This window comes from Lepidochelys kempii, chromosome 12 (genome assembly GCF_965140285.1).
Source record: "Lepidochelys kempii isolate rLepKem1 chromosome 12, rLepKem1.hap1, whole genome shotgun sequence".
Taxonomy (NCBI): Eukaryota; Metazoa; Chordata; order Testudines; family Cheloniidae; genus Lepidochelys; species Lepidochelys kempii.
The window spans coordinates 6,221,546-6,243,851 of record NC_136391.1 but is presented as its reverse complement, the minus strand read 5'-3'; the positions used below and the strand labels follow the sequence as shown (position 1 = coordinate 6,243,851).

General features: G+C 48.0%; 1 protein-coding gene across 4 annotated transcripts in view; it reads right to left on the bottom strand.

Moving 5' to 3' along the window:
* Positions 1-22,306, bottom strand: part of PLEKHG4 (pleckstrin homology and RhoGEF domain containing G4) — a 172,707-nt gene that overhangs the window by 132,483 nt on the left and 17,918 nt on the right. For all 4 annotated transcript variants that reach the window (XM_073307290.2, XM_073307293.2, XM_073307294.2 and 1 more), the window contains exons 2-3: positions 17,300-17,497; positions 10,689-12,906 (exon numbers count right to left, since the gene is read on the bottom strand). In XM_073307290.2, coding sequence (XP_073163391.1) covers positions 10,689-12,906; positions 17,300-17,497 — 2,416 coding nt within the window. The remainder of the gene's footprint in view (positions 1-10,688; positions 12,907-17,299; positions 17,498-22,306) is intronic.

Here is a 22,306-nt window from a genome sequence, read left to right as displayed (position 1 = left end):
GAGCCTCAGCTCTTTCCAATTCAGCACAGTGTACTAGATCATCACTAATGGGCGGGGTAGTAAAAAAATCATCGCAGACGCTGCGGAGCATCCTTGGAAGTGATTTTTCAGTCATATAACCATTTAATTCAGAGCCAGTTTCCCCCCAGATGAGGGCTCCTTCCACGGCAAATCTGACTTGTATTTACATGATCAGTGCAGGGGGAACGGGAGCCGGAATTTCTGTAAGTGTGAGCAACCTGGGTTTGCCGGGCTCTCCCAACTCAGACACAGCAGAAGGGGCTTTGCTCAGACTTTCCAAAGACAGTTCACTTTTGGGCAGAGATCAAGCAAAGTATGTTTCAGCTCAATTTGGGAAGTTAGGGGTGGGATAAAATATGGGATTATAATGGCAACAGTTTTACCATAGAATCATAGAATCATAGAATATCAGGGTTGGAAGGGACCCCAGAAGGTCATCTAGTCCAACCCCCTGCTCAAAGCAGGACCAATTCCCAGTTAAATCATCCCAGCCAGGGCTTTGTCAAGCCTGACCTTAAAAACCTCTAAGGAAGGAGATTCTACCACCTCCCTAGGTAACGCATTCCAGTGTTTCACCACCCTCTTAGTGAAAAAGTTTTTCCTAATATCCAATCTAAACCTCCCCCACTGCAACTTGAGACCATTACTCCTCGTTCTGTCATCTGCTACCATTGAGAACAGTCTAGAGCCATCCTCTTTGGAACCCCCTTTCAGGTAGTTGAAAGCAGCTATCAAATCCCCCCTCATTCTTCTCTTCTGCAGGCTAAACAATCCCAGCTCCCTCAGCCTCTCCTCATAAGTCATATGTTCCAGTCCCCTAATCATTTTTGTTGCCCTTCGCTGGACTCTCTTCAATTTATCCACATCCTTCTTGAAGTGTGGGGCCCAAAACTGGACACAGTACTCCAGATGAGGCCTCACCAATGTCGAATAGAGGGGAACGATCACGTCCCTCGATCTGCTCGCTATGCCCCTACTTATACATCCCAAAATGCCATTGGCCTTCTTGGCAACAAGGGCACACTGCTGACTCATATCCAGCTTCTCGTCCACTGTCACCCCTAGGTCCTTTTCCGCAGAACTGCTGCCTAGCCATTCGGTCTCTAGTCTGTAGCGGTGCATGGGATTCTTCCGTCCTAAGTGCAGGACCCTGCACTTATCCTTATTGAACCTCATCAGATTCCTTTTGGCCCAATCTTCCAATTGGTCTAGGTCCTTCTGTATCCTATCCCTCCCCTCCAGCGTATCTACCACTCCTCCCAGTTTAGTATCATCCGCAAATTTGCTGAGAGTGCAATCCACACCATCCTCCAGATCATTTATGAAGATATTGAATAAAACCGGCCCCAGGACCGACCCTTGGGGCACTCCACTTGATACCGGCTGCCAACTAGACATGGAGCCATTGATCACTACCCGTTGAGCCCGACAATCTAGCCAGCTTTCTACCCACCTTATAGTGCATTCATCCAGCCCATACTTCCTTAACTTGCTGACAAGAATACTATGGGAGACCGTGTCAAAAGCTTTGCTAAAGTCAAGAAACAATACATCCACTGCTTTCCCTTCATCCACAGAACCAGTAATCTCATCGTAAAAGGCGATTAGATTAGTCAGGCATGACCTTCCCTTGGTGAATCCATGCTGGCTGTTCCTGATCACTTTCCTCTCATGCTCCATGATTTTTCCAGGGACTGAGGTGAGGCTGACTGGCCTGTAGTTCCCAGGATCTTCCTTCTACCCTTCCTTCTACCACCTCAACTATAATGTGAACTGGCAGGGGGTTAGACTAGATGACCCTTGCAGTCCCTTCTAATCCTGTAGTTCTATGATTCTATGAACTTACCTATCAAGAATTTCACTCTGTAGCTCTTCGAACTTACAGACACAGAACTGCTGGCAGGGAACGCTGCTGGAAACGAATACCAAAAGGATAGCAAATTGTGGCTAGTTCACTTTGGAATTGTATCTCTAAGGTTATGTCTACACTACAAGCACTACAGTGGCACCGCTCAGCACTCCAGCTACACCACTGCAGTGTAGACACTCACTACAGTGCGGGAAGAGGTTCTTCTGCCACTGTAGTAAATTCACCCCCTTGAGAAGCAACAGCTAGTTGACGGAAGAATTCTTCTGTCAGCCTAGCAGTGTCTATACTGGGGCTCAGCTCGGTCTAACAACATCTCTCACGGGGGTGAGTTTTTCAAACCGAGAGTGATGTACATAGGTTGACCTAAGTCTTAGGTGCAGATGAGGCCTTAGTTGTTCTTTGGGTTAGAAATGGCGAGATGAATCATAATGAATTAAACAAGCACCTGCCATCCAAGGATCTCAAAGCCCTCACAAATGTTATCAACCGAACTAAGCTTCCCACATCTCTGTGAGGTACATTATCCCCTTTTGCACTTTAATTTGTCTGTACAAAGTGCAAGCTGGTCTCCATATTGGAAGAGAAGGTTCAAGGTCTGGAGCAACAGCTATCGATCTTGCGTTGCATAAGAGAAACTGAAGATTTTCTGGACAGATGTCAGGATATGCTTCTACGGACACAATGTTCTGAAGATTCAGAGCAGGCTGCGCAGTGGGGACAGGAGGATGGTGAAGAAATTTGGCAGCATGTGACCTCCAGAAGAAGAAAGGGGAGCATCCATGTACCAGCAACGCAGATACAGGTAAGTAACCGTTTTCATGTTCTCTCCACAGGTACTAATGTGGAGAGTGGACTAGATGATACATCTGAGGGAAGGGAACAGAAGGAGACTCCACCGATTGGAAGGCATGAGATGCACAGTCCTAGGGTTGGGGGTTCCATGACCACCACTCCCAAGAGAAGGAGGCGGGTGGTAGTGGTCGGGGACTCTCTCCTCAGGGGGACTGAGTCATCTATCTGCCGCCCCGACCGGGAAAACCGAGAAGTCTGCTGCTTGCCAGGAGCTAGGATTCGCGATGTGACGGAGAGACTGCCGAGACTCATCAAGCCCTCGGATCACTACCCCTTCCTGCTTCTCCACATGGGCACCAATGATATTGCCAAGAATGACCTTGAGCGGATCACTGTGGACTACGTGGCTCTGGAAAGAAGGATAAAGGAGTTTGAGACGCAAGTGGTTTTCTCGTCCATCCTCCTCATGGAAGGAAAAGGCCTGGGTAGAGACTGTTGAATGGTGGAAGTCAACGAATGGCTACGCAGGTGGTGTCGGAGAGAAGGCTTTGGATTCTTTGACCATGGGATGGTGTTCCAAGAAGGAGGAGTGCTAGGCAGAGACGGGCTCCACCTAACCAAGAAAGGGAAGAGCATCTTCGCAAGCAGGCTGTCTAACTTAGTGAGGAGGGCTTTAAACTAGGTTCACTGGGGGACGGAGACCAAAGCCTTCAGGTAAGTGGGGAAGTGGGATACCGGGAGGAAGCACGAGCAGGAGTGCGCAAGAGGGCAGGGCTCCTGCCTCATACTGAGAAAGAGGGACAATCAGCGAGTTATCTCAAGTGCCTATACACAAATGCAATGAGCCTGGGAAACAAGCAGGGAGAACTGGAAGTCCTGGCACAATCAAGGAATTATGATGTGATTGGAATAACAGAGACTTGGTGGGATAACTCACATGACTGGAGTACTGTCATAGATATAAACTGTTCAGGAAGGACAGGCAGGGCAGAAAAGGTGGGGGAGTTGCACTGTATATAAGGGAGCAGTATGACTGCTCAGAGCTCAAGTATGAAACTGCAGAAAAACCTGAGTGTCTCTGGATTAAGTTTAATAGTGTGAACAACAAGGGTGATGTCGTGGTGGAATCTGCTATAGACCACTGGACCAGGGGGATGAGGTGGATGAGGCTTTCTTCTGGCAACTCACGGAAGTTACTAGATCGCAGGCCCTGGTTCTCACGGGAGCAGTTTATATTGCTGGGAGAGCAATACAGCAGTGCACAGACAATCCAGGAAGTTTTTGGAAAGGGTAGGGGACAATTTCCTGGTGCAAGTGCTGGAGGAACCAACTAGGGGCAGAGCTCTTCTTGACCTGCTGCTCACAAACCGGGAAGAATTAGTAGGGGAAACTAAAGCGGATGGGAACCTGGGAGGCAGTGACCATGAGATGGTCGAGTTCAGGATCCTGACACAAGGAAGAAAGGAGAGCAGCAGAATACGGACCCTGGACTTCAGAAAAGCAGACTTTGACTCCCTCCGGGAACTGATGGGCAGGATCCCCTGGGAGAATAACATGAGGGGGAAAGGAGTCCAGGAGAGCTGGCTGTATTTTAAAGAATCCTTATTGAGGTTACGGGGACAAACCATCCCAATGTGTAGAAAGAACAGTAAATATGGCAGGTGACCAGCTTGGCTTCACAGTGAAATCCTTGCTGATCTTAAACACAAAAAAGAAGCTTACAAGAAGTGGAAGATTGGACAAATGACCAGGGAAGAGTATAAAAATATTGCTCGGGGATGCAGAAGTGAAATCAGGAAGGCCAAATAAAACTTGGAGTTGCAGCTAGCAAGAGATGTTAAAAGTAACAAGAAGGGTTCTTCAGGTATGTTAGCAATAAGAAGAAAGTCAAGGGAAGTGTGGGCCCCTTACTGAATGAGGGAGGCAACCTAATGACAGAGGATGTGGAAAAAGCCAATATACTCAATGCTTTTTTTGTCTCTGTCTTCACGAACAAGGTCAGCTCCCAGACTACTGCACTGGGCAGCACAGCATGGGGAGGAGGTGACCAGCCCTCTGTGGAGAAAGAAGTGGTTCGGGACTATTTAGAAAAGCTGGACGAGCACAAGTCCATGGGGCCGGATGCGCTGCATCCAAGAGTGCTAAAGGAGTTGGCGGCTGTGATTGCAGAGCCATTGGCCATTATCTTTGAAAACTCATGGCGATCCGGGGAAGTCCCGGACGACTGGAAAAAGGCTAATGTAGTGCCCATCTTTAAAAAAGGGAAGAAGGAGGATCTGGGGAACTACAGGCCAGTCAGCCTCACCTCAGTCCCTGGAAAAATCACAGAGCAGGTCCTCAAGGAATCCATTCTGAAGCACTTAGAGGAGATGAAAGTGATCAGGAACAGTCAGCATGGATTCACTAAGGGCAAGTCATGCCTGACTAATCTAATTGCCTTTTATGATGAAATAACTGGCTCTGTGGATGAGGGGAAAGCAGTGGATGTGTTGTTCCTTGACTTTAGCAAACCTTTTGACATGGTCTCCCACAGTATTCTTGCCAGCAAGTTAAAGAAGTATGGGCTGGATGAATGAAAGGAGGATACACAGCTACAGACTAGGGACCGAATGGCTAGGCAGCAGTTCTGCGGAAAAGGACCTAGGGGTGACAGTGGACGAGAAGCTGGATATGAGTCAGCAGTGTGCCCTTGTTGCCAAGAAGGCCAATGGCATTTTGGGATGTATAAGTAGGGGCATAGCGAGCAGATCGAGGGACGTGATCGTTCCCCTCTATTCGACATTGGTGAGGCCTCATCTGGAGTACTGTGTCCAGTTTTGGGCCCCACACTTCAAGAAGGATGTGGATAAATTGAAGAGAGTCCAGCGAAGGGCAACAAAAATGATTAGGGGACTGGAACACATGACTTATGAGGAGAGGCTGAGGGAGCTGGGATTGTTTAGCCTGCAGAAGAGAAGAATGAGGGGGGATTTGATAGCTGCTTTCAACTACCTGAAAGGGGGTTCCAAAGAGGATGGCTCTAGACTGTTCTCAATGGTAGCAGATGACAGAACGAGGAGTAATGGTCTCAAGTTGCAGTGGGGGAGGTTTAGATTGGATATTAGGAAAAACTTTTTCACTAAGAGGGTGGTGAAACACTGGAATGAGTTACCTAGGGAGGTGGTAGAATCTCCTTCCTTAGAGGTTTTTAAGGTCAGGCTTGACAAAGCCCTGGCTGGGATGATTTAACTGGGAATTGGTCCTGCTTTGAGCAGGGGGTTGGACTAGATGACCTTCTGGGGTCCCTTCCAACCCTGATATTCTATGATTCTATGATTCTATGAAATGCCATTGGCCTTCTTGGCAACAAGGGCACACTGTTGACTCATATCCAGCTTCTCGTCCACTTTAACCCCTAGGTCCTTTTCTGCAGAACTGCTGCCTAGCCATTCGGTCCCTAGTCTGTAGCGGTGCATGGGATTCTTCCGTCCTAAGTGCAGGACTCTGCACTTGTCCTTGTTGAACCTCATCAGATTTCTTTTGGCCCAATCCTCTAATTTGTCTAGGTCCCTCTGTATCCTATCCCTACCGTCCAGCAATTCTACCTCTCCTCCCAGTTTAGTGTCATCTGCAAACTTGCTGAGGGTGCAATCCACACCATCCTCCAGATCATTTATGAAGATCTTGAACAAAACTGGCCCGAGGACCGATCCTTGGGGCACTCCACTTGATACCGGCTGCCAGCTAGACATGGAGCCATTGATCACTACCCGTTGAGCCCGACAATCTAGCCAGCTTTCTACCCACCTTATAGTGCATTCATCCAGCCCATACTTCCTTAACTTGCTGACAAGAATACTATGGGAGACCGTGTCAAAAGCTTTGCTAAAGTCAAGAAACAATACATCCACTGCTTTCCCTTCATCCACAGAACCAGTAATCTCATCATAAAAGGCGATTAGATTAGTCAGGCATGACCTTCCCTTGGTGAATCCATGCTGGCTGTTCCTGATCACTTTCCTCTCATGCAAGTGCTTCAGGATTGATTCTTTGAGGACCTGCTCCATGATTTTTCCAGGGACTGAGGTGAGGCTGACTGGCCTGTAGTTCCCAGGATCTTCCTTCTTCCCTTTTTTAAAGATTGGCACTACATTAGCCTTTTTCCAGTCATCCGGGACTTCCCCGGTTCGCCACGAGTTTTCAAAGATAATGGCCAGTGGCTCTGCAACCACAGCCGCCAATTCCTTCATCACTCTCGGATGCAACTCGTCCGGCCCCATGGACTTGTGCACGTCCAGCTTTTCTAAATAGTCCCTAACCACCTCTATCTCCACAGAGGGCTGGCCATCTCTTCTGCATTTTGTGATGCCCAGCGCAGCAGTCTGGGAGCTGACCTTGTTAGTGAAAACAGAGGCAAAAAAAGCATTGAGTACATTAGCTTTTTCCACATCCTCTATCACTAGGTTGCCTCCCTCATTCAGTAAGGGGATGTATATGTAGGGGCATTGCCAGCAGATCGAGGAGCGTGATCGTTCCACTCTATTCGACATTGGTGAGGCCTCATCTGGAGTACTGTGTCCAGTTTTGGGCCCCACACTACAAGAAGGATGTGGAAAAACTGGAAAGAGTCCAGGGGAGGGCAACAAAAATGATTAGGGGACTGGAACACATGACTTATGAGGAGAAGCTGAGGGAACTGTGATTGTTTAGTATGCAGAAGAGAAGAATGAGGGGGGATTTGATAGCTGCGTTCAACTACCTGAAAGGGGGTTCCAAAGAGGATGGATCTAGACTGTTCTCAGTGGTAGCTGATGACAGAACAAGGAGTAATGGTCTCAAGTTGCAGTGGGGGAGGTCTAAATTGGATATTAGGAAAACCTTTTTCACTAGGAGGGTGGTGAAACACTGGAATGTGTTACCTAGGGAGGTGGTGGAATCTCCTTCCTTAGATATTTTTAAGGTCAGGCTTGACAAAGCCCTGGCTGGGATGATTTAGTTGGGATTGGTCCTGCTTTGAGCAGGGGGTTGGACTAGATGACCTCCTGAGGTCCCTTCCAACCCTGATATTCTATGATTCTATGAATTTATTGTAGTGACACTGGTAAGGAAATACTATGGCTATTTTTAAAAGCCACGTACTCTCAGCTTTGAAACAACATTTTGGTTTTCCTGAACCCTTAACTCATACTTTACTCAAAATATTTTTAACATAAGACCTTTCAACTGAAGGGCCACTGGCCACAGCTCAGAATAGCAACATCCAGGCGGGACTCACCTAGTTCTGCAATATCACCACTGGCATGTCCTTTAAAACCCTAGTGTATTTTTGAAACAGAAAGGCCCTTTGCTTTCCCCCAAGTATTATGTCACTAAGTTCCACTACTGCAGTGATTAGACATTGCACATGAACTGGAGAGCAGCCAGCATCTCTCACTTTCATTATCTCATAACCTCAACTGGAATCAGTTATTTTTGGACTCCTCAGATAGGAACATTGAAGCACTGAGGCAAAGAGACACTGGGGTCATTTAAAAAGTGTGTGGCAAAACCCTGAATGCCCAGGTTTTCTGACTTCCAGCCATGTGGCTTTCACCTCTGGGTAATCAGGCAAAATCTGGCACAGGACAGCAATGACTAAAACCAGTTACCATCCAATGGCTGCTTTGTAGCCCATGTGGAGAGTGTCTCATTCTAAGGGGACATCACAGTTGTTAAGTACTAGCATCCACCATTGAAAAGCCTACATGCTGGGCATGGAAGTGGAATCCTATTCTTTGTGTGGATGTGTCTGGTCCGGACTGATGTTCATTAGTTGGGTGGCACTGCCAGGGGGAACTCACCTGTACCAGAATGTACAATGTACCAGAACAACAGGTAGAGCAAGTTGGTTTCTCCAGCTCTCAATACGTCACTTTCACAAACACCCAATCTTCTCTACATCTATAACTGCCAGGAAACCCAGTTACATCCCAGTGGGTCCTGATGCTTTTCTGTAGACACGGTCTAACTGTGGGTATGTCTACACCGCAATCAGGAGGTGTGACTGCAGCACCAGTATCTAGCTAGCTCAGGTAACAATAGCAGTGAAGCTGGGACAGCATGGGCAGCAGCTGTGCAAGTACATACCCAGGGTCCTAAGAGGGCAGGGCTAGGCCCCTGGCATCCACCCCGCTGCCATGGCTTCACTGCTATCGTTACTCAAGCTACCTTTGATCTAGCTACGTCTACACATGCTGCAATCAACCCTCCCAATCGCAATATAGACATGGCCAGTCCAAAAGACACAGAATATGATGTTAGCCCAATTACAGGGATATAAGTAGGCCCGGACAATACTGCAACTTTTGCACATGTGACAGTCAGGTAACAACAACTATGCTTGTAATCAGAACCCACAGCTCAGTTATGGCTGCAGTGCAACAAAAGGAAGGTGGGGATTTTGTATCTACAGTACAGGCACTGTATGGAAGTTCCCATCTGTCTGCCGAGACCCCACAAGATCTGTCTCTCTAGATTTGGTCAGGTAAGGTCAGGCAAGCTCTAGCTAATGCAGTTTCATGGTCTGTTTCCCATAGCCTTTCAACTGTCCTCTCATTCTACTCTTCCAGCCCCTGCTAATTTTTCCTTGACTTAGAGATGTCTCACTGCCAGGGCCGGCTCCAGGCATCAGCGAACCAAGCAGGTGCCTGGGGCGGCCAATGTAAAGGGGCGGCAGGACGTCGGGCTCTGGGGCGGCAATCCGCCCGCGGCGGTGGCAGGAATTCAGCGGCCGCTCCGTCAGAGCGCGTTTCGCGCTGGGCGGCAGGGACACAACTCTTCTTCAGTCGCCGGCAGCAATTCCGCGGCCGCACCTTCACTCCACCTCTGTGTTCGGCGGCAAAGGGTTTTTGTTTTGTTTTTTTTTGCCACTTGGGGCGGCCAAAACGCTGGAGCCAGCCCTGCTCACTGGAGTGTCCTGCGCCCATACAATGTTTTGGAAGATCTGAACTGCACGGCTAGGTTTGTAGCTCTGCTAACTCTCAAGACACTATGACTCTAGTATTACACTCTGTCTGAATAGACGCTACACGCGAATAACCTTGTGCAGGAGCCTGAAATTTTAACTGCATGTCCAACTTCCTCTGTGGGAAGGATGGGTGATTTCATTAATGCACAAGCCGGGGAGTCAGGTGATCTGGGATCTGATCCCAGCTCAGCCACTGAAACACTGTGTGACTTGGGTCAAGCCACTTAACCTCACTGTGCCTTCGTTTCCCCACCTGAAACGTTGCGATGAGCCAGGCCACTCAGGCTAATAGCCTGCTAGTTTAATCATAAGTGAGTTGGAGAGAGGGCGTTTTCAGTGGGGGTCCTCAATACTAGGATTTTCTTTCTACACTGCTTAACCAGAATCCAAATCTGGTGTTCAGGTCACATTAAAAAGCCTATCTGTTTTCCTGTGGTCTTTTTCTGCTGTAGCCTTCTGCCCCAGGTAACCTCCCAGATTTGGCCTTCAATTATGAAAGGGTCAGAACAATATACATTCTATTATGATGGGATGATTTAGTGGGGTTGGTCCTGCTTTGAGCGGGGGGTTGGACTAGATGACCTCCTGAGGACTCTTCCAACCCTAATCTTCTATGATGATTACATATTTCGATTGTGCATATTTATTAAGTGCACATTACCATGGGATGTGGGGATTACCTGGTCAACGGAAAGGCTTTAAAGGTTGGCAATGTTGTGTTGGACAAAATACCCACACTATGTCCACTTGAATGTAGGATGACAACCCCAGGCCATAGTGATTCTGGGTGAGAATAATGCCTCTCCTGCCAGTATACATTCATAGTGAAAAGGTAAATACTTCCAGAATCCTCTCTCAGCCATAGGCTCATCTAAATGCACAAATATAATTAGTGTTTAAATAGTGTTTAACATTTGCCAAATTCTTTTCTCCAGGAGGCAGCTGACTGTCAGGGGTAGGCTGTCTGGGCCCTTCTCTCTGTATGCGTGTGTGTCTCAAATACAGAGGATAGATGCTTACCTTTAGAAGGTGAATCCTGAGAAGCTGCTTCCTGCTTGGAAGGGGTGGGTTTTGTATTGCTGTTCCATTCAGCCAACTGCATTGGCCTCTTAGCATTATCCCCATCAGTAGGTGGAGAAGATGGCAGTGCGGCTGCCAGTTTCTTTGCTTTGGGTTTCAGCATGTCTAGAGTTTCCAAGGCTGCTGACTCATTCCCAGCCTTTGGGTTGGTCCTTCTGCATGACCCCTCTTGTTCAGGAGCACCTTGTTTGTTCTCCGGACCCCCTTGCAAATCCTGTCCCGCCACAAATTCCAGGCCAACCCCTTCCCTTGGGGTTTGCAATGGCACAGAGTTCACTACACTTTTGTGACACTGGATTTCCACACAGCTTTGTTTCTCCTCACATTTCTCTCTATCCCTTTTGGTTCCAATTTGGTAGGAGCTCTCTATATGTACATCTACCATTGTGCCATTGTTGTCTAACTGTTTTGCTGTCTGTCTGATCTCTATTAGCCCAGAGGTTTGGAGTAGTTTAGTTTCTTCTCCTTTCTGTTGTGTACAGCCCATGACCTCCTGTCCTTTGTCCTGTGACAAGTATCCATCCATCCCCCTGTCAACAGCAGAGGAGTATGGATGGCTATTCTGCTTCTCGTTCCCAGTGAATGTTTGTTCATCAGTCTCTTTGCAGACTTCCTCAACACTAACTCCACTGCCTAACTCTCCTAACTGGTCTGCTTGTCCTCGCTTCAACTTTGCAGGCTGACTTAACAGAGGACTAAGTTCTACTAGCGGATTACTGCAATGATTGTGTTCTACAATTCTATCTGGCACATCCACTGATGAACGGAAGCATTGTTCTGTCAGACGTGAGGATTCAGATGTAATCTGAATGCCAGAGTCTTCCTCAAGTCTGCAGTGTGGTGTGGAATGTCCTATGACCGAAACAGGAGAAAAATACACCCTGGCGCTGTCACTGTCCTCATGGGCTCTCAATTGATTTTGCATTCCGTCCCTAGCAGCAGCATTAAATGGAAGGGCTTCTGGGCTCAGCTCTGTGGTTTCTTTGCCAGTTTCTGCCCCACGGACATCGCTTTCAGCTTCTGTTTTTCCAGGAGTCTCTATTAATTGTTCCTTGCATTCAGCACTGTCTCCAGCACAAACATCATTGTAACTGCACATTGCATATCTCCAGTCTATCGTGTGCTCACTGTGTGCCCCTTGCCCCACGGAGGATGAACTCTCCGCACTGCTGGCTGGAGATGCAGCTGTGTGAAAGTTACAGTCTGAATTCCCTACACTGCCAGGATCATTTGATTCCAGCTGACTTTTTGGTAACAATTCACCATGTCGCATCATTTTGTTGTTTTCCAAATGAATTACATTTTCATGAGCCCCTGAATAAGGGGTCCTTGATGTGTCCTTCTGACTGTGCTGCTTTTGTATAAGTGCTGAACAAACCAAGTTTTTTGAGCATGTGCTACTGTCCCGAAGGACAGTAAGCCTGTGTTTGTCTTTCGAGACATTCACTCTGGGTCTGGGTTGAGTTCTAGAATTTAAGGCTATCGATTGGGTTAAGGAGCCTACTTGTGGCCCAAATCTCGGCAGTGAAACTTCCGTCAGCTCTACGTACTCTCCTTCAGGGTCACTTTCAGAATCCTCCAGGGGCACAGGACACACACCATTGACAACGGTGTCAGCTGATTCCTGAGTCGTCCTGCTAATGACCAAATTGTCCTGCATCACTTCTTGCTCCTGCGAAGCTTGAGGCCCAGGAGCAGGTGAGTCGCATTTGGGATGCTCCATTGGGAAGCACAAATTTGAAGATTCTTCAGCCATTTTGAGAGCTGTGATATTATTTTCAATTATTTTTGGTTTATCAATAAATTCAGGATTGACAACTTTATCCCAAGGAACCCGGAATATTTTATCATCAGAGGCTAGTAAACAATTTTCCAGCGCTGTACCCATCCGCTCTCCATTGATGGACTCCAACCATTCCACAGAAAAAACAGAGGTGTAGGAGACCTCTGGGACCACAACTTCCTCTACATTATGTTTGTCATTTGCCAAACATTTCAGTACTATTCGTGGCGACTTCTTTAGGTAGGGCACCACCTGCAGGTAGAAGTCACCGGGCTTTAAGGCTCGCCAGTCTATGGAGGCCAGCTGGACTATAATCTTCTCATGGACACAGAGAGGCCAGCCTTCATGGTGGAACAGCAATCCACAGTACTGAACCTGTAGGGAGGAGAAAAGCATTTCAGCACCAGTGATAGAAAGAGGTCACCACAGTCTTTGTGACAGAAAAAAATGACTGGCTCCCTATTACAGTTTGCAGTGTTGCTGTACTGTGTTTTGATCCTAGGATATGAGAGACAAGGTGGGGGAGGTCATATCTTTTAGTCCAGCTTTCAAGCTACACAGAGCTACACAGAGCTCTTCTTCAGGTCTGGGAAAGGTCAGAGTGTCACAACTACATACAAGGCAGAACAGATTGTTAAGCAAAATGAATCAACACATTGCAAGGTGGCCTCGTGCCTCATTATTATCCCTGTTTTAAAGATGGGGGACATGAGGCACAGAGATGTGAAGTGACCTGGCGAAGGGCACAGAGAAGCTGGATTTAGAACACAGAAGGATTCCCACATCCTAGAGCAGTGGTTCCCAAACTAGGGGTGCTGCTTGTTCAGGGAAAGCCTCTGGTGGGCCGGGCCGGTTTATTTACCTGCTGCGTCCACAGGTTCGGCCGATCGCAGCTCCCACTGGCCACAATTTGCCGTTCTTGGCCAATGGGAACTGCAGGAAGTGGCGCGGGCCGAGGGACGTGGGAGCTGCGATCGGCTGAACCTGCGGATACGGCAGGTAAACAAACCAGCCCGGCCCACCAGGGGCTTTCCCTGAACAAGTAGCACCCCTAGTTTGGGAACCACTGTCCTAGAGCAATGCTCAAGCCAGAAGACCCCACCTCTCTCTGAGCTGTGACTTACTGGGGTAGAGGGAACTGAATGAGAAAGGAATTCCAAACATTCTGAACTTCACTAGCAACCAAGACAATGTATGTACCTAAGCCAATGCACCCAGACAACTGCTTACTTGTTGCAAATTTGCAGATGATTTACTGCACTAACATGAACAGTTTTCAAAGGCTGCAGGCAGAGTCTTTTACTCACTAGTGCAAGTGGCCAGACGCCTGCCTAGAATGAGACATAGGCTGTGCAAGCATTGGTGATGTTTGCCTGCCTTCACGTGCTCACAATCTGCACTAGACGTAGACCTCAGTACACAGGATACCAGCGTGCAGGTTGAGACTACAAGCTGCCTTTTTCCCTTTGCTATAGGCTTCTCTTCTCTATATTCTTTGTGGGCTATCACCGAAAGGATTCATGAGTGAGATGTGTTTTACAGAGGGATCTGAATGAAGAACATTCAAGCCTGTGCTAGCAAAGCAATGCTGAAGTGGTCAATATGGGTCCGGCTTAAGGTTTCTGTTTTCTTCTGTAGAATGTAAGTTCTCTGTTTTTTTAAACAGAGCTTTTGGAGTGTCTCTAACGCAGTTACACTAGGAGAATGACTCAATTCTGACAAGTATGGGCAAAGGGGCATCATTTCAGGAACCGGGGTTAAACCCAGCTGGAATATTGCACCAGGTAAAGGACACTGCTTATCTGCCACTATTTGAGGGTCTACACTTGGGAGATGGAGGCCAAAAGATCTTGGCCCATGGTAGGAGGCCACTGCACCTGGCTGGCTGAAGGAGGTGCAGGTACAAGGAAAGTTGATGGAGGGAGCACAGCAGGGCTTCTAGCGGGAGGAGCAGTAGTCAGCCACCTACCCACAGGCTCTGGGAAAATACCCTCCAGTTGCCAGGAGTGGTTCTGAGCTGGGAATTAATCATGGATTTTTGGTCTGTCTCCTGATATTTGAATCCCCCCCGCCACGTGTGTGATAACTGCTTTGGCCATAGAATCATAGAATATCAGGGTTGGAAGGGACCTCAGGAAGTCATCTAGTCCAACCCCCTGCTCAAAAGCAGGACCCATCCCCAATTAAATCATCCCAGCCAGGGCTTTGTCAAGCCTTACCTTAAAAACTTCTAAGGAAGGAGATTCCACCACCTCCTTAGGCAACACATTCCAGTGTTTCACCACCCTCCTAGTGAAAAAGTTTTTCCTAATATCCAACCTAAACCTCCCCCACTGCAACTTGAGACCATTACTCCTTGTCCTGTCCTCTTCCACCACTGAGAATAGTCTAGAACCATCCTCTCTGGAACTACCTCTCAGGTAGTTGAAAGCAGCTATCAAATCCCCCCTCATTCTTCTCTTCTGCATACTAAACAATCCCAGCTCCCTCAGCCTCTCCTCATAAGTCATGTGTTCCAGACCCCTAATCATTTTTGTTGCCCTTCGCTGGACTCTCTCCAATTTATCCACATCCTTCTTGTAGTGTGGGGCCCAAAACTGGACACAGTACTCCAGATGAGGCCTCACCAATGTCGAATAGAGGGGGACGATCACGTCCCTCGATCTGCTCGCTGTGCCCCTACTTATACAGGCCAACTCTTGTATACAGCATGATGTGCCTGTGTCCCCTGCACACCGACCCCCATTCGTTATGCACCCCCAGCCCCAGCCAGGCAATGGGCCCCTGGCTGACAGCGCCACCCCTGCTCCTCCTGCAGCTGTGGAGATTCTGCCTGGTGCAGGCGGCGCCTCCGGCACTCACCACGCCCGGGCCGGATGACAGGGAGCTCCAGCAGGGCTCCTCTTCTGCCGCTTCCCAGGGTGCAGCACAGAGAGGAGGCGGGAGGAAGAGGAAAGCACCGACCCACGCTCCGTGGGAGGGCCGGGGGAGGAGGGCAAAGAGCCGGCCCCGGAGCTGTGCGACTTGCTCTGCTTCTCCCCGTCTCCTCTCAGCCCTCCCGCTTGCCTACCCACCTCTCCTTGGCCACTGAGGGCCGGGAGCGCCAGCAGCCCGGAGGGGCTGTTCTCCCCCAGGAGGCGGGAGGTGGGAAGGCAGCCAGTTGGAGGGAAGAAGCTGCCTGCAGCAGGGGCCGAAGACCCTTCCTTCGCCGTGGACTTGCCAAGGTGGCAATGCCAGGCATTTGTTCAGGGGGGCTGCCCCACAGGCACTGCACAGCAGCAAGTCCCAGGGGGCTGCCACAAGGCCCCACGCTCGCCCTGGGAAACCCTCACAACCACCCCTTATTTCCCAGCATGCTCTGCCAGACCCTAGGGTCTGAATATGATGACCAGATGGACTACATATCCCAGCAGGCCTTGTTCTCAAAGAATGACTGGCTGGCATCACCAAGAATCAGCTGATCCCCTCTGACTGGGAGGGGAACTGCGGCCCACCTGCCCCAGCCTTGGGCCCTAAAGGTCTGAAGAAGGAGCTTCTTTATAAACCCAAAGTGCTTCCCCACAACCCCTGCCTACCCCCCAGGGACCACATCTCCTGTTTCACAGGATCTTTATGGGCAAATCTAGAACAGGGTATTACTGAACGGGGAGGGCTCCCCATAAATCTCAAAGAGCCTGTACACTCTGTTACAGACTGCAACCTGGCCTGCACCTCTGTGTGTACAATGTCAGATGTGCACACCTGCATATATACATTCAAGCATGAACACCTGCACATCCAGGTGACAGACTGCAGCCCGGGTGCATTTTCATATGTAAATCACAATTTTCATGCACTGACAAATAGATCACACACAAGTGCGGTAGTGCAAAGTACATGTGCAAGGTTGCACACACACCAGCTGGAGGCCACTCACAAGCAGGCCAAACATTTTACAGTGTTGCCAACATTTGCAACCCATAAAACACATAAAAGCCACAGTTCTCATGATATTTGTTGTTTTTCTTAAATCCCCAACTCCTGGAGGCAAGTGATCAAGAATCTCAGCTTTCAATAAGAAGTTTCGAGCCCTCCTGGCTGAGGTGAAAACCATGAAAATGTGACCCAGGTGCACCCTAAAGGCTCAGAATCCAGAAGACCAAAAAAAACAAACAAACAAACAACAAAACCCTGTGTATTTTTTTTTTTAAATCACACAATTTTTAAGCCAATCTAATGACTTTGGCGAGCCTGACTCATGATTGTGTAATGCTGAGCACTGGCAATGCTGGAAAATGCTAATCTCAGCATCATAGTAGCAGCAATGTAATGTGACTCCTCGAGGCTACTGAGTCTGGGAACATTCCAGCAACCAGCAACAAGGAGTGGGAGTTCTGGGCAAAACACCGACTGGCAGTGTTTCATCCAGAGTGTTCTCCTGCCAGCAGCAGAATCTGGCCTCCTACTACGTATCACTGAGGAGACGCTAGGGCATAGGAACTACCATATTCCAGTCAGGTGTACCTCAGTAAAAGTTCAGAAGGAGACTCAGCTAAAACTCCCTTCAGTCGGGGTCTCTGTTTACGCTCTACACAAAGGCACCAGCCCGCTTCTGATTTCTGGAATGCAGGTTTCAATAACTAATCCTCAACCACTTCTTGTCTATCTGCCTGTCCACCTACTATAAACTATAAATAAATACATTAATGATACTTTTTGCCGGCACTTTTATGGACTAATGCTACAAGAAAAGTCTCCTGACAAGCCTCTGGGAGACAGTGATACTTACACAGGCATCCTGCTGAATGCACTGCAAGATGTGCTTTGCTGGAATCAGGAAATCTATGAGGTAGCGCAATCCATCCCCGCGGTATGTCTTCTCCACCACGTCAAAAACCTGGCACAGAACTGTGGCTGCTGTGGCCTCAAACGGAGGGTAGAGCACTGATAAGGTACTCTGTATGCACCTGTCCAGTGATTCGGAGTCCTGTCAAAAGAGAGAACATTAATGGCACCAAGATGCTGCATGTCCCAACCTCGCCTCACATAGAACAGAGGGGATAGCATGCTAAGGACCCTCAAGACTCCTGGGGTGCAGCACCTGCAGGATGTAGGGCCTTTCAAGCAAGGGAGGAAGAGGAAGAATGAGCTTAAGTCCGTGTTAGCTTCCTTATTATGTGAATTTTCATGTAAAATAGTCTTTAAAATAAGCTCCCTCAGTGCGTGAGCGAAGCGCTCACATAACAGAGAGCTGCGCCCGGTGCTGAGATCATCGCAGCATAAAGCTAACACAGCAAATCCTTCTCCCTGCTGAGTCGGGTGGGGCTGCAATTAACGTGTTATTATCGCAAATCAGTGAAGTGGGGCGTGTGGATCTGCAGGCCCAAGTTTCAAACACCTTTTCAAACACTCCACATCTGGAAGCACCACTCAGCACATAGGTGTGTAAAGGCCGGTGTTCCATGCCTCTGAGGGCTACCGAAAGCCTTCATTAACCCCACCCTCTCCCCATGTTTGAAAATTAGACGTGCAGCAGGACAGGTGTAGCCACGTGGAGTGAGTGGTGATTTTCATGATGGTGCACCGTGCGTCAGATGCATCAGCGGGAGAAGTTGTTTTGTATGTGCTATTGGGTAGCACTCGGAGAGCCAAATGGTATGTCATTCTGATTTTTTCAGATAATTCCCTCAAAGTAATGAGCAGATGCTCGACTCCCAGGGGAGCTTGGTGGCCAGAGAGCTCCCACAGTAGCCTCAGCAGTGGGAGGGTCTCTACCGTCCGAGATACTCCCTGTAGATCCCATTCTGGCGTATGTGAGTGGGATCTCCCTTCTTTCTAAATACACAAATCTGCAGTGCTCAGTGATGGCACTTCCATTATTCTCACACTCATACCATTCCTGCAGCCCTATGGAAGTCTTCACGAGACAATTATTAACATGGGCATTGAGTCAAAACCTCTTGATAATGTTACAAAATTCCAATGTGCATATTATCCCACCTTTAGTGAAATAAGCACACAGAAAATAGCCATTGCATGTTGTCAGTGTTGTTTAATACAACAGTACAAACACAGAATATAGATAATACCTAAGTCCCCACCTCTCTTCAGTTACATCTATCCCCAAAAGCCCGCAGGAGTTGCGTTTGTGAGGGAGAAGGGATCCATTCTGTTCCTTATGTAGGAACAGTACAGAGATAAACGTTAAACACCAAAACACGGGAGTGTATACAGACCAGTTGTCTCTCACGGGGCACAGAGAGCACTGATATCCTGGACAAAGAGCCCTGTGGCTGCAGCAGCAACATCCTTAGGTAAACATAAGACCATAAGAACAGCCATACTGGGTCAGACTAATGGTCCATCTAACCCAGTATTCTGTGTTCAGACAGCAGCTTCAGAGGAAATGAACAGAGCAGGGCAATTTTGAGTGATCAATCCTCCGTTGTTCAGTCCCAGCTTCTAGCAGTCAGAAGTTTAGAGACACCCAGAGCATGGGGTTCCATCCCTGATCATCTTGCCTAGTAGCCATTGCTGGACCTATCCTCCATGAACTTATCTAATTCTTTTTTGAACCCAGTTATAGTTTTGGCCTTCACAACATCCTCTGGCAACGAGTTCCACAGGTTGATTATGCGTTGTGTGAATAAGTACTTCCATTTGTTTTTTTTAAACCTGCTGCCTGCTAATTTCATTGGGTGACCCTGGTTCATGTGTTCTAGGATAAATAACACTTCCCTATTCACTCTGCCCACACCAATCATGATTTTATAGACCTCTATCATATCCCACCTTAGGGAAGCTTTTCCATACCCCTAATAATTTTTGTTGCCCTTCTTTGCACCTTTTCCAGTTCTAATATATCTTTTTTGAGATGGAGTAACAAGAACTACACACAGTATTCAAGGTGTGGGTGTACCTTGGATTTATATAGTGGCATTATGATATTTTCTGTCTTATTATCTATCCCTTTCCTAATGGTTCCTAGCATTCTGTTAGCTGTTTTGACTGCCTCTGCGCATTGAGCAGATGTTGTCAGAGAACTATCCATGATGACTCCAAGATCTCTTTCTTTACTGGTAACAGCTAGTTTGGACCCCATCATTTTATATGTATAGTTGGGATTATGTTTTACAATGTGCATTACTTTGCATTTATCACCACTGAATTTCATTTGCTATTTTGTCACCCAGTTCCATAAGATCCATTTGTAACTCTTCATAGTCAACTTTGGACTTAACTATCTTGGCAAAATTTGAAGACAATACAAAATTACTCACCTCATTGTTTACCCCCTTTTCCAGTTCCTTTATGAATACATTGAACACAACAGGTCCTCAAACAGATCCTTGGGAGACCCTGCCATTTACCTCTCTCCATTGTGAAAACTGACCATTTATTCCTATGCTGTTTCCTATATTTTAACCAGTTACTGATCCATGAATGGACCTTCGCTCTTATCCCATGACTTCTTAATTTGTTCAAGAATCTTTGGTGAAGGACCTTGTCAAAGGCTTTCTGAAAGTCCAAGTACACTATACCCACTGGATCAGCCTTGTCCGTAGGCTTGTTGACACCCTCAAAGAATTCTAATACACTGGCGAGGCATAATTTCCCTTTACAAAGCCATGTTTGTAAAGCCACTCTTCCCCAACATATCATATTTATTTCTATACCTGATAATTCTGTTCTTTACAATAGTTTCCAGCAATTTGCCTGATACTGAAGTTAGGTTTACAGGCCTGTAAGATGCGTTACAAAGATGTAGTTAATCTTCCCAGTCCTCAATCTGCTTTTGGGGGCTTGATTTTAAGCAATCTATGGACACAAAGAGTACCCACAATTATGCACCTAACTGGCAGTTACATGCACAAATGGCTGTTTCTGGGCACATGCACACATAGGTACCTGATTTGAGTGTGCAACTGTAGTAACCATGCACCTAGCTTGTTTACAAATCCAGCCTTTAACACAGACATTTCCTGAGTCTCAGTTTTGAGTAGGAAATCTTAATGATCATTAAGGGCACAAACAGGGATTAACTCATTAACACACTGATTGCTGCAACAGCACCTTCTAGCATTCTCTGCAGTTCCACTCAGCCACTGGCCCTTTGAGGGTGATGGATCTAGAGCAGCTCTCGAGATAAGCTTTGCCCTGTGTATGAGGCACTGTACAGTGGGTAGAACTAAAGCCATTCTAGGAGTCCATTTGGAAGCCAAGGGCTGGGGGAGCAGGTAATGGTAGGTGCTACACCTGCAGGATGGCATGTCCCGATCCTGCTGGGTCCCAGACTCACTATGGGACCTTGGGCAAGTCCTCCTCATCTCCTTGTGGGTCAGTCAAGCCAGACTGGGAGACAGACTACAAACTGGAACTTAACTGAAAACCAGATGCTGCCTCAGAGCTGCACTTTCTGAAGTAAATACATGACAGCTGCAATCAGCTGAAGTGTCTAAAGGGTTAACTGAATCTCTCTGGGGCAGCCAATTCACTATGCTCATTAAGGCAACTCCACCCCGGGAATGCGGGAATTCTGCTGGTTTGGCCTACCTATTCATTTAGCTTTCAGAGATGTCTGAAGAAACAGCCTCGGTGAAGGGCTGAAAGAGGTCAATATTGTGTGTCTAAAATACAAGTTTAAGCCAGTGAGCAGTGCAGTTCCTCCCTCGTGCTGCTCCAGCAAACACCACAGGTACCGGCCAGGTTTGGGGTTAAGGAAGAAGGAGAGTTGTTCCTCACTCTCTCCCTGCCCCCCAAACGCCATAGGGGTGTGAAGAGGAGGGGAGCGAACAGCAATGCCAGCTGCTCCATGCCCCCTTTGTGCAGGGGTTAGGGGTAAACACACATTACTAGGCTCAGCATTGCAACACCTATCCCCTAGGTGGGCACTACTGTCTAGTGCGCAGGTTGGGCATGATCTGAGCACACCTCCTGGATTGGTCCCTCAGGTGAGATAGATAGGGGAATGCCTAGTGTGAATCCCATCGAGACTTAGGTGTGAACGAGGCACCCCGCAGCTCATTGGCATCAGGAATTAGGTGGGTTTGCACATGCCCACCAGCAGAAATGAGATGCCATGGAGACTTTACTGGTAGAAACGCAGGTGCTTAGGGAATTTAGGCACCTACAGCGTTAAGAGGCAGGTGAACCCTGGTTTTGAGGATCTTAGTGGTGTCTAAATGTTGGACTTAATGTGCCTAAAGTGGCAGTAAGGCTCCTAAGTCCCTTTGTGGATCTAGCCGCTGGGCCTTTTTGTGACCAAGCAGCACACATGCATACGCTTGGGCCCTGAATTGCTCAGAAAAGTCAGAATGGAGATGTCAGAACTCACACTTGGCCACAGCCTGGCTCTCAGTTCCACAAGTGTCTACCCCTCACTGAAAGCCACCCATGCACAGGTACACTCCGAGGCGTGGGGGAGCATGGGAAGAAATGGTAGGGGCACAAAGGGAAAGGGAGGGAAAGATATAGAGACTAGGAATAATAAAAAGAGGAAAGACCAACACAACAATGGACAGAGAAGAGAGAGAAATGGAAATAACGGAGAAAGCAGCAAGGTGTACCCAGTGCCAAGTTTAGCACCATTCTCCTTGGACCCCTCGCACTACCCTGCCTCAGCCAGAGAGTAAACCACAGTCCCGAGCTAGCCCTGGAATCTGCAGGAGGGAGACAGGAAGGAGAACTAAGCAGGGGTTCAACTTAGACTGCAACACCCTGAACAACCTGGACGAGAGAAGTACTGCTGAGCTCACTGCTAAGAACCACAGCAAGCGCTGGTTGAACATTTTCCACT